This window comes from Maylandia zebra, linkage group LG3 (assembly GCF_041146795.1).
Source record: "Maylandia zebra isolate NMK-2024a linkage group LG3, Mzebra_GT3a, whole genome shotgun sequence".
Taxonomy (NCBI): Eukaryota; Metazoa; Chordata; class Actinopteri; order Cichliformes; family Cichlidae; genus Maylandia; species Maylandia zebra.
Window position 1 is genome coordinate 8464945 of NC_135169.1, and position 12456 is coordinate 8477400.

General features: G+C 44.0%; 1 protein-coding gene across 1 annotated transcript in view; it reads left to right on the forward strand.

Moving 5' to 3' along the window:
* Positions 1–12456, forward strand: part of LOC143416651 (NLR family CARD domain-containing protein 3-like) — a 28934-nt gene that overhangs the window by 8970 nt on the left and 7508 nt on the right. The window contains exon 4 of the mRNA XM_076882099.1: positions 5875–6048. Coding sequence (XP_076738214.1) covers positions 5875–6048 — 174 coding nt within the window. The remainder of the gene's footprint in view (positions 1–5874; positions 6049–12456) is intronic.

The window sequence follows — 12456 nt, forward strand, 5'->3', positions numbered from 1 at the left end:
AGTCTCTTACGCTGATGAAAACGCAGATAACACAGATCCCGGACACCTGTTCAACCAATCACTTTCATTCCACTTTGATCTGCGACAAACTGACGGTTCATCTCTGTTACAGTGTTGCGTTAGACTGCTATATTTTTGTGTTCTTTATGCTGTAGATTTCCGCGTCTCTGGAATAGTTGGCAGTAATAAGGATGATTTTCTGTAAAATTATATTGATATGAGCTGTGACATATTCGTAGATGACCGTTAGATTAGTCAGCTGGGAAACTCTGTGTTAACTCATTAACTCATGGAGCTGAAGATATCGTGGATATGCTGACCTCGCTCCGTGGTGTACAGGTCCGTTTACCCTCATGATTAATATTCACAATAAAAATATTAGCCGAACATCATGAAGTCTGTATGTGTTTCATAGTTTCGAACAACCTTTGTACAGTTAAAGCCAGCAGTTACTACATGACGGAAACACCAACGTTATCTCTTTTATTAAAGGTCACACTGATTATTGAACAAAAACCCAAAGATCAGATGTTAATCTGATTTATTTGCTCTCTCTCTTCCTTAAACATGTTTTCAATGTTAGTTATAATTCAGAATTGGCGACTCAAAACATGTACGAACATCAGGAAATAAAACCCCGATAAATATAACCTCAGTAAAAGAAGTCGGTGTCAGTGGGGGTTATGGCAGCTGTGGGACCTGCGCTTTGTCGGCGGTAATAACAACTCGATTGCTTGCGAGGCGAGTGGGTCTATCCCACGCTTTGCCATGAGACTGGGCTGGGCAGACATCTCCGAAATCATTGAAGCACTTTTGCAAAGGGGCTCTATCTTGCCATGAGAGTTGTATGTTGCTGTGAGAAGAGTGGGGCTACATGCAGTGATGCTAGTGTTAGCCATGTTAGCTTCAGCAGTTAGTCAGTGTGAGACCAGAAGAGCGTCTGGATCAGCAGGGCTCCATTTCACTGCATTGTCACATTCTTCATATATCCATGCTGGACATTTGAATAGACTGAATATGTCACGGTCCCAGGTTTGGTGTTTTTGTAGTTTAGACTTCTTGTTTATTGTTAGCTGCTCTGTTTGGTTGCTTTAGTGTTTCTTAGTTTAGTTTTCCTGTTAGGTTTTATTTTCAGTTATTTCTTAGCATTCTGAGCCTTCAGCTCTCGTTAGTTTTAGTTACTGTTTTATTTTTGACTTTATTTACTTCCCTCAGTGTTCCTCTACATCCCTTTACTAAGTTCACTCAGGTGTTCCACTCATGGTTGTTATTCACTTCCTGTTTTATTTTGGTAGTTATTGTCTCCGGTGTTGGATCTGTGTTTCGACAGGCCCCGCTAGTTTATAGACTTATTCCTCATGAAGAACGAAAAACAAGACGGAACATCTTCAACCGGTCTTTTACTCATTAACGAGGAAAGGCTTTGGTCAGAACCAGGCAGTGGAGCAATGCTCCTCACCTGTCTCTAGCCCAAATCCTTCAAGGATTAGCCCTCCTCGCAGTTATTTATTCCCATGATAGTTACAATAAACAACACAAGCACCTCCCACTGTAAAACCCCCCAATGGTTCTAAAAGTCAAGGCTGTGTGTGTGTGTGTGTGTGTGTGTGTGTGTGTGGGGCATGGGGGTGCATTTGTGTGACCTCCTGCCCACCAAAAGGGTCATAAAAGCAGGAAGCTTACAACACAAGAAACAGATCTTTCAGATAGGATGTATCTGCACGTCAGCCTCCTTCAGCACCAATTTGTATATATCTGCAATTGACTATGTGCACGTTAGCATATGCTACTTCCGGTGCGGAAACTCCTGTGGGGAGCTTTGTTTCCGGTGTCCTATTCGCGCCTTGTTTACGGTCCAAAACAAGTTAAGCAAATGAATGAATCAAGCGGCGATTTACATTTCTATAGATGTCTCGGGCATTTACCCAATATATCTGTAAATGATGTTCATCGACTTGTCGATATTTTTTTCCCCGCGTCTCAGGGCAAAAGAGAAAAGGGATTCAAATGTTATATTTCTCAGTATCTGTAAGCAGCTGTCCCTCGTTTATCGCGGGTGTTATGTTCTAAAAATAACCAGCGATGGGTGAAATCAAGTTCTTGTGTTGAGTGGTGTAAACAACTGATCGATCTAAACTCTTTAAACGTCAAAATTGATCATTAGATTTTTTTATGACACAGCAGTGGTGAGTGTTCCCACCTTCTCCTCTTTGTAACTTAACGCGATCTTTCCGTTTTTGAGTTTTGGACATGATTTTGGAGTATATCTTCGCAGTAGCGATTGACCGCAAAGTAAAGCTACCAGAAATGTAAAACCCCACATCCGGTCTCAAACCAGGAAGTTAGCATTTTCTCGTGCACAGGGTCAATAAAACCCACGTCAGCCTCCTCAAGCACCAAATTGGCTGGAGAGGTGGTCAGGATCAAAGGAATGGCTTTGATCCTCTTGCTTGAACTAAGGCTACGTTCACACTGCAGGTCTTAATGCTCAATTCAGATTTTTTGATCAAATCCGATTTTTTTTGTCTGCATGTTCACACTACAAATAAAATGCGACAGCAAACGTGCTCTAGTGTGAACCCTCAAAGCGGCCGCATGCGCAAAAGAAGACGTCACACACAACGCGCTCTGTTTAGACCCAGAGCAAACAGTATTGTTTTACAGATGGCCCTTAATATAAAGACTTCGGACTTTACGTTTCCCAATTTTTGCTTTAAGTTATTTTGTTATTTACGTAATAATGTAAATAACCCAATAATTATCCTTATTGCTGTTTTAGAGAGGAGCGGTGCTTCAAAGGATAGCTGCAGATTTCTGTCACAATCTGCAGATTATACAGTACAAATAAAATGTTCACGTTTCTCCAACGTTGTCTTCCCAACAGTTTCACTGACATCTAAGCGTTCACGATGTCTTCTCCGGCGCTGATAATTGGTGTCTGTCTTGAGTCAGTGACGTAAAAGACGGATTTAATGCGACATGACCATCAAACAGCAGTCGCTTTCTAAAACATTGGATATGTATCAGATTCAGTACCACATACGAACGTGACCCAGATCGGATTTGAAAATATCGGATTTGTGCTGTTCACACTGTCATACCATGATCGGATATGGGTCGCATAGGGTCAAAAAAATCGGATTTGATGCGCTATCGCCTGCAGTAGCGTAGCCTAAGACTTTACAAATTTAAGAAACACAATGACAACATTCAACAATCTGACTTAACATCCGGTGTTTAGTTTTACTTCCTCCCCTGACAATGTCTACATGTAGAAGATGTCATTGAATGTTTGTTTTCTATTTCTTCCATTTGAACTATAATTAATAGTTGATTTATGAATAATTTTTACAATATTTTTTGTTTTCATTAAAATGTTAAATAATGTATTTATTAATTAATTGATTATTAATGTCTAAATAATGGTGATACGGTGGCCTGTGTGGGTTCTCTTCGGGTACTCTGCTTCCTCCCACAGTCCAAAAGCATGTAGGGATGGGTATCGAAACCCGGTTCTTGTTGAGAACCGGTTCCCACTGTTTCAATTCCTTGGAATTGTTTGCCATCTTTGCAAATGATTCCCTTATCGATTCCAGTCGCCCCGAATAACGTCCCCACGTTGCGAAGCGTTATACTTTACGAGAACGGATGACAACAGGGCAACTTGCAATACTTGCAAAGTAGATATTTCATTTAAGGGAGGAAACACCACGAATATGCAAAAGCATTTGCCCACAAAACACACGATAACCGTAAATGAATGTCGTGTTTTTAATTGCGCTCCGGACTCGTGAATCTCAACCCAGCAGCAGCGGTAACGTTTGCACGTCCTCTCCTGTTAATGCGGCAGGTAAATAATCAACTAACAGTGCATATTATGTTAGCGCGATCTGCCTTATTACAAAACCTGCCATTACTGTGCGTTTAGTGACCATGATGAGACAGAGTCTGGCTCAGATGCTGGCAGTTCTCGCTGCAGTCTACCGGTAGCGTCTCCTTTCAGGCCAGGATAGACGAATGTCACCGAGCAGAGACTAAGTTTGTGGTCAAAGGCTTGCACCCATTAGCCACAGCAGATGATTTTCAGTAAGTGGATGTGTTTAATTGTAGGCAGGGACATTACTGGATATTCTTGTGTAATTGCTACAGAATAATTTATGTTATACTTTGTTATTGCTACAGAAGAATATTTTATTTTTTTACATTTACAATTTTTTTTCCTGGGGATCCTGTGACACCCCATTGAAGAGCCGTAGGCTGGATCTCTTAAGATCTCACTGCTGGGTTTGTAAGGCCATGTTACTCCTAAATTTCTATCTTGTTCAAAGAGAAGATATAAAACAAAGCTAATCTAAGTTCTAAGCTAATCGACCTTAGTGTTCTCCTTTTTTAACCCTCTAGGGTCGCCGGACGCGCCGGCGCGTCAAAATCACATGACCAATTTAAGACGACACAGCTACAAGATGCAGCACGTCAGTCTCCATTTCAACCTGGGTTGAAAGTGCGGACTTCAAACTACATACCAGTTTTTGAATTGTGTCGATGGGCCACGTAAAACCAGAGTTATGATAAAACATACACGCAATGTTTTTTTTTTTTACTAAAACAGTGGTGTTTAGAGCGGGAAGGACGGTAAAAACGTTGTTTTCTACAGACAGCGCAAGCAAACACTCTCCGCTTGCGAGTGAAAAAAGAAAAAGAAAAAACACCCCTTCCCTGTTGGTGTTTACTATGTCAGCCAATCAAAAAAATGATAAGGCAACATGTTACACTTGGTTGTTTAGGAAGAGGATTTAGGAGTGACACCCACGACGGAAAGCAGGCGAGCGAAAGAGAGAGAGAGAGAGTTTTCATATGTCAGACATTAGTGACGTTTAGCGTGTTTGGAGGCTGTAGTTAGTGTGTTGTGTAGTTATTGTTTTGTATTGTGTGTCAGTTATACTGCTGAATGTCACATTTTCTCCAAAAAAAAGCCGTCAAAGGCAGATTCCAGTGTAAACGCTGTTCCCACATGGAAAACTGGACTGATGCACCTCCTGCTGTCAGACCTGCAGGGTTTAGGCCTGTGCTGTTCTCCTCTGTCTTATACTGAACACAAATAATTTGTGTGCCTTCTCATTTGATGCAGAACTGATTGTTCTGTAAATAGATTTAAATGGTTATATGCCTGGGCTGCATTTTTAGGTAAATAGTACCATATAACTTTTTTGTTTGCAAAACTTGTGCATAATTTTTAGAAATATACAATTTCTATTTGCATTTCAAGTTATGAAAATGATTTGTTAAACATGTTTGTGGGTTTTACAGTAAGAAATACAACTTTTTTCTACTCGGATTTTGAATTTTTTGTCTTGATTTAGATGAACTGTGCTAATATAGTATACTAAAATGAAAAAAATAACTCAAATTTCAAATATTTGAGGTTGTGCTGAAAAATAATGGTACCAAACAAGGCAAGAAAAACATATTTTAAAGGTGAAATATAGAGGTAAAATCAAAATTAGTCAAAAACGGCCAATTATACCCTGGACCCCAGAGGGTTAAAAAGAATCGATAAGAGAATCGATAAAGAATTGAATCGTTAAACAGAATCGAAAATGGAATCGGAATCGTGAAAATCTTATCAATACCCATCCCTACTTCCCACCATCACGAAGTGCTGCTTACAGTGGATTGTCTGATAGTTGAGGCTTTTTTATCTAATATTGGAGGCTGTTACCTTACACTGTTAAACAGCTTGAGATGACTGTTGTTAACTTTATGTATAAGTGAAAGTTAACAGATAAGTTGAATGGATATAAATGGATAGATGTTATTGTATGTGCAAACAAAAATCACTGTTCATGGATGAATTGTTATTTTGTGTGTCTGCAGTCTGTCAGGCTGTCTGATCACAGAGGAAGGCTGTACTTCTCTGGCCTCAGCTCTGAGCTCCAACCCCTCCCATCTGAGAGAGCTGGACCTGAGCTACAATCATCCAGGAGACTCAGGAATGAAGCTGCTGACGGCTGGACTGAATGATCCAGGATGGAGACTGGACACTCTCAGGTATGGAGAGAATGTCTGATAGAGGAGGAAGAGCTGGAAACATTTCCTGTGTCCTTCACTCACTTCCTGTTTGTTTCCTGCAGATGAGACATGAACAATCAAATATGCAGGAATATTTTCAGGGACAGACACACTAGTCTAGCTGGATAGTACATGGATATTTATGTAGGGGGTCTCCAAGGAGTCTGTTTGCAGGAACTTCAATGATAACTGAGAAGTCATGTTGAGTTTGATTAAAAGTGTCCCTACAGTTAGGTAAACAGAGGCAACATTTTATAACTTTAGTTGCACTTTATTAGGTCACAGGTGTACTGTACCTGAGATAGTGGCCACTGTGTACCTAATAAAGTGTCAGCCATGTGTATGTTTCCCCTGCTGTATGTCCACAGTCACAGTGACAGTCAGTGACACTGACAGAAGGATGAAATAAGGCTGTGAATCATTTCAGTCTGTGTGTGTGACAAAGAGGCGGACAGGAGTAGCATTTGGAAATGGCAGCTTAATAACTGGAAACTCTGAGCTAATGCTGCTAAGCTCATGCTGTTTATAGACAGTGTTAAAATCAATATTCCATTCTCATTCTGTTGTTTGACAACAATAACAGAAAAATATGTACTGGAGAACACATTTACTGTGAATTTAGCTGTGAATGTAGTTTGTCAGGATACATCATGGTCACACAAATCAAATTACTCAAATTTTTTGAAACAAAAGGGAAAACATTAGAATTAGAGAGTATTACTAATTCAAATCAAATTAGTATTAGCTGGTAGTGTCAGCCTACTTAGCATTAGCTGCTCACACTGCATTAAAGCTAGGGATAACGGAATTAGCATTAGCTGCTAATTGTTTGTCACCTTAAATTAGCATTAGCCTCTAATGGCGGCATACTCAGCATTAACTCCTCACCCCTCATTATAACACAAGGCAAAAGAGTATCAGCATTAGCTACTCGAATTGTTTAAAAAAAAAAAAAAGAAGGGAAAACAGTATTATTATTAGCTGTTAATGATTTTTTTTTTTTTTTTTTTTTTACCTCAAATTAGCATTAACTGCTAAATGGCCTCTCTGTGAATCGCTACCTTATCACAGTGGAGGGGTTTGTGTGTCCCAGGGATCCCAGGGGCTATGTTGTCTGGTGGCTTTTGCCCCCTGGTAGGGTCTCCCATGGCAAATTGGTCCTGGGTGAGGGACCAGACAAAGACCGATTCAGAAGACCCTTATGGGGAAAACATCGAGGGAACAGTTTACCCTGTCTGGGATAGGGTTTGTTACGGATTCAAATATTGGGGATGGATACAAGAGGAAAAACCACAATAACAACACTGGTCCGGCCGGGTTGAGTCAAACAATGATTTTAATGATCACACGCGTGGGAGATGGACACCGTACGCAGACAGCATCAGATCTCAAAATGGTGGAGCATTGATCAAACTCTTATAGCCTCTGGTGCCTCCACCTTATCATAAAAGCCTAAACATTCACATGCTTTGTCTCACACAGCGCCTAAGCTACGACCTTGGCTCCCCGTTTATCTGCTCCTGCTGAGATGGGGCAGAAAACTCCAGTATGTTCTGTTTTCTTCTAATCAGACAAATAAGGCGATGACTTTCTGCGAACAGTATTTCTTATAACTCAGCAGTATAATGCATCATAAAACAATATCATTCATTCACAATAAATCAGCAGTCTAATGTAATGCAGATCAGTTTAACAAATGCAATAGTTATCACCTTCTTCTAATTCAGGAGAATAATGCAAACTAAAACTACATAATAATTCGTAATCTTTAATTAGGGGTCTAACAATGGCATAAAAATAATATTATAATCTCACAGGTTACCGGGGCCCTGCCCTGGAGCCAGGCCTGGGGATGGTGCCCGAGGGCGAGCGTCTGGTGGCTGGGCCTTAGTCCATGGGGCCTGGCCGGGCACAGCCCGAAAAGGGGAAATGGCCCCATCCTCCTGCAGGCCCACCACCTGCAGGAGGCGCTATAGGGGTCAGGTGCATTGTGTGCTGGGCGGCGACCAGGAGCGGAGGCCCTGGCTGACTGATTCCCAGCTACCAAGACTGGCAATTGGGACATGGAATGTCACTTCTCTGGTGGGGAAAGACCCTGAGTTAGTGCGTGAGGTTGAGAGGTACCGGCTAGATATAGTCAGGCTCACCTCTATGCATGGCTTGGGCTCTGGAACCAGTCTCCTGGAGAGGGACTGGACTCTGTCTCAGTCTGGAGTTGCCCCTGGTGAGAGGTGGCGGGCTGGGGTGGGTATTCTAATATCCCCTCGGCTTGCTGCCGGTATGTTGGGGTACTTCCCAGTGGATGAGAGGGTTTGTTTCCCTGCGCCTTAGGGTTGGGGAACGGGTCCTGACTGTCATCTGCGCTTATGCGCCGAGTGGCAGTTCGGAGTACCCAGCCTTCTTAGAGTCCCTGGGGGGGGGTGGTGCTGGAAGGTGCTCCACCTGGAGACTCTGTTTTCCTACTGGGAGACTTCAATGCTCACGTGGGTAACGACAGCAAGACCTGGAGGGGCGTGATTGGGAGGAACGGCCTCCCTGATCTGAACCCGAGCGGTGTTTTGTTATTGGACATCTGCTGGTTTCCTCTTTCTGGCGCAAAGTGGGCGATAAACAAACAAGAGAGAAAAGCTGATCATTGATCAGTTAAAGTAGCAAAGGGAGAGGAAGGGGGAGAGAATGAAAGAAGAAGAGGCAGACACAGAATAAATCCAGCTTTGTGTCTTCTCCATTCTAGCTTAAGTACGGGAAAAACTGCGTTCCTTTTCACCTCAATACAAAACACGTAATATTTTCTCTAAATACGGGACAATTCCATTTTTTACGGGACGGTTGGCAACTCTACTAACTAACCTTATGAATAAAATAAAGTTCACTATCAGTAACACCACAGCACCCACCTAGCTGTATTGAAACTCCATCATGCTAGCTAGTACGCAGTACGAGTTATTGTAACTGATTGTAAAAAGTCATCACAACGAAAGTAAACTACACCTAAACTTGGTTTATATGTGACCCAGATAGACTGCTTCTTACCTGAAGTTCAGTTCACCTGACAGTCGGACCGGCGGCCGCCTCGGGTCTCTCCTCCTCCTGCCTCCCCTTTCCCTCATCCACCTGCTGGCCTCTGTGGAAGCTCCGCCATTGCCACCACCAAACAACTGAGTTATTTTTACACATCTGCCAGCATCTTGTCAATCCATCACCTTTCATTGTTTATACCGTTAAAAAAAAAATCATCAGCCCATGAAAACAAAAAATCACTATCGAGCATACCGGGCATGGCCAGTCCAGCAATGGTCGTGCCATCAGTTAACCATTCATGTGCCAGCTGTGGCACGCGTGCCCAGGGTTGCCGACCAGTGTTCTGGACACTCGGGTAAAGAGAGGGGCTGAGCTGTCAACTGATAACCACCTGGTGGTGAGTTGGATCAGGTAGCGGGGGAGGACGCTGGACAGACCCAGTGCACCTAAACGCATAGTGAGGGTGTGCTGGGAACGTCTAGCAGAGGCCCCAGTCCGCGAGATCTTCAACGCACACCACCAGCAGAGCTTCAACAGCATTCCGAAGGAGACTGGGGACATGTTCAGCATCTCCATTGCCGAAGCTGCTACATTGAGCTGCGGCCGCAAGGTGGTTGGTGCCTGTTGTGGTGGTAACCCCCGAACCAAATGGTGGACATCGGAGGTAAAAGGAGCCACCAGGCTGAAGAAGGAGTCTTATCTGGCTTGTTTAGGATGTGGGACTTCGGAGGCAGCTGACAGGTATCGACAGGCCAAGCGGAATGCCGCTCGGGCAGTGGCTGAAACAAAAACTCGGGTGTGAGAGGAGTTCGGAGAGGCCATGGAAAAAGACTTTCGGAATGCCTCGAAGAGATTCTGGCAAACTGTGAGGTGTCTAAGAAGGGGAAAGCGGTGCTCTGTGTATAGTGCTGGCGCAGCGCTGCTGACTTTGACTGAGAAAATTGTCGGGTGGTGGAAGGAGTACTTCGAGGACCTCCTTAATTCCACTGACACGTCTTCCAAGGAGGAAGCAGAGTCTGGGGATGAGGGGGATGACCCGCCAATTTTCGGAGGTGAGGTCACTGAGGCAGTTAAACAACTCCTTGGTGGCAGAGCCCCTGGTGTTGAGGTCTGCCCCGAGTTCCTGAAGGCTCTGGACGTTGTAGGGCTGTCCTGGTTGACATGCCTCTACAATGTTGCATGGAGATCAGGGGCAGTACCCCTGGACTGGCAGACCGGGGTGGTGGTCCCCATCTTTAAGAAACGGGACCGGAGGGTGTGTTCCAACTGCAGAAGGATCACACTCCTCAGCCTCCCTGGGAAAGTCTATGCCAGGGTGCTGGAAAGGAGAGTTCGTCCGTTAGTTGAACCTCAGATACAGGAGGAACAATGCGGTTTTTGTCCTGGTCGCGGAACACTGGACCAGCTCTTTATCCTCTCAAGGATACTTGAGGGCGCATGGGAGTTTGCCCAACCAGTCTACATGTGTTTTGTGGACTTGGAGAAGGCATATGACCGTGTCCCTCGGGGTGTCCTGTGGGAGGTGCTGCGGGAGTATGGGGTGTCTGGCCCATTGCTACGGGCCATTCGATCCCTATACAACCGTTGCAAGAGCTTGGTTTGCATTGCCGGCAATAAGTCGGACTCGTTCCCGGTGGGTGATAGGCTCCGCCAGGGCTGCCCTTTGTCAGAAAATGTTTTGGAATTGTGGTGCACAGTTCAGAATAACTGTTTTTCAAAAACCATTGCGTCTTTTTAGTAAATGTTTATTTCCAAAATAAATTTCTAGAAGTTCAGAACAGTAAAATTCCCGCTTTTTAGAGTTAATTAGAAGATAACTCTTACGTAGTTAAACTAAAATACTCTTTGAGAGTTAATATATAAACTCTTAACACCTAGTTAGCATTAGTAAGTGTTAAATTATCAACTCCAGACAGATTTGGTGTTTAACACTAAATCAGAGTTAACGTACCAACTCTCCAAAAAGAGTTAAATTAACACTTTCTGGTGTGGACCCATGTAGACACTTTAATAGTGTTGAAATCAAATCTGACAGTGTTAATTTGGACATGCTGGATTTGCTGTGCACCAGTTTGAGCCTGTGTCACTTTTGTCTCTTAAGCGGCTAGTTGATCAAATGAATAACACCAATACTGTGCTTGTTTTGATGTAATTGGACCTAGTATCCTATTTCTTATGAACCTTTCCTTGCTGTCTGTACTATGCAATGGCTGCTTTTAAGCCATTGCATAGTACTTAAAAGGCGTTGGTTAGAGTTCTTAATTTTTTTTTTTTTTTTTTTTTAAATGACATCAGAAACAGCAGTATGCGACATTACGTGATGGCAGAGCTTCAGTTCATCCTTTGTCATTTTTTTTTTTTTTTTTTTTTTAATAAATAGGACAGGGGGAATGAATGAGAGAAAGAGGGGGAGAGAAAGAAAGAAAACCAAAGGGGAGAAGAGACGGTGAGAAGGGGGGGGAAGAGAGAGAAAAAAAAAAAAAAAAAAGAACTCCTGGGTCACCTGTATGGAGAAAAAAAACAAACAAACAAAAAAAAAAAAACAGAGGAGACAGCAAACAACAAAGAGCAACATAATAATAGAGAAAACAAAGCACCATCACAATAAACTAGCTCGCCATAGATATCAATATTTACTAAATAATAAACGATATTGTGCAGCACGCAAGATAGACAGCGCACAGTGTGCTTTGAGGTAGCAGCCAAGAAAGCTTTAGTCCGCGTCTGTGAATACCCATGTGTGCATACCTGTGTGGATCAGCATGCTTGCATTCCAAAGGTTTCTCCATGTAATGATCTGCTAGGGAGTGTGGGGGGGGCCACAGCCCCGTCCTCCAGGGTGTGAAGCGGGTATGGAGGAGATCAAAACTCCAGACATCCAGAGGCCCCCAGAACACAAGAGACCATGGAAGACCAACAGAGGGGCAGCCGCGCCACTGTTCCAGTAAGAGCTGAGGAGAGTCCCAGATGAGGGCTGCGGAGCAGAAGTCAGGGGGAGTTGCAGTGACGCGCCCGTGAGCTCCGCCGGCCCCCAGCTGCGCCTGAGTGACCGAGCCCCAGGCCGAGAGGCCGGGGGCACCCCACCTCCAAAGGGGCCCGAGCGAGCCCCAGGCCCCAGGCCCCGACAAGCGGCCGCCAAGGAGTGAGCCGGTGTGTACCCGGACGCCCACCCCCAGACACAAAGAACCACCAACACACCGACACCTGAGGGAGTCCGCCACCGGCAGGGGAAGTGGTGGTGGGTGGAGATAGGCCTCCAAACCTTGGAGGGCCTGAGGTGTCCCCAGAGAGGTGGCGTCTGATACCCAACCTGACATATAGACACAGACATACAGGCACACACAGACACAAACATCCATTCCCACC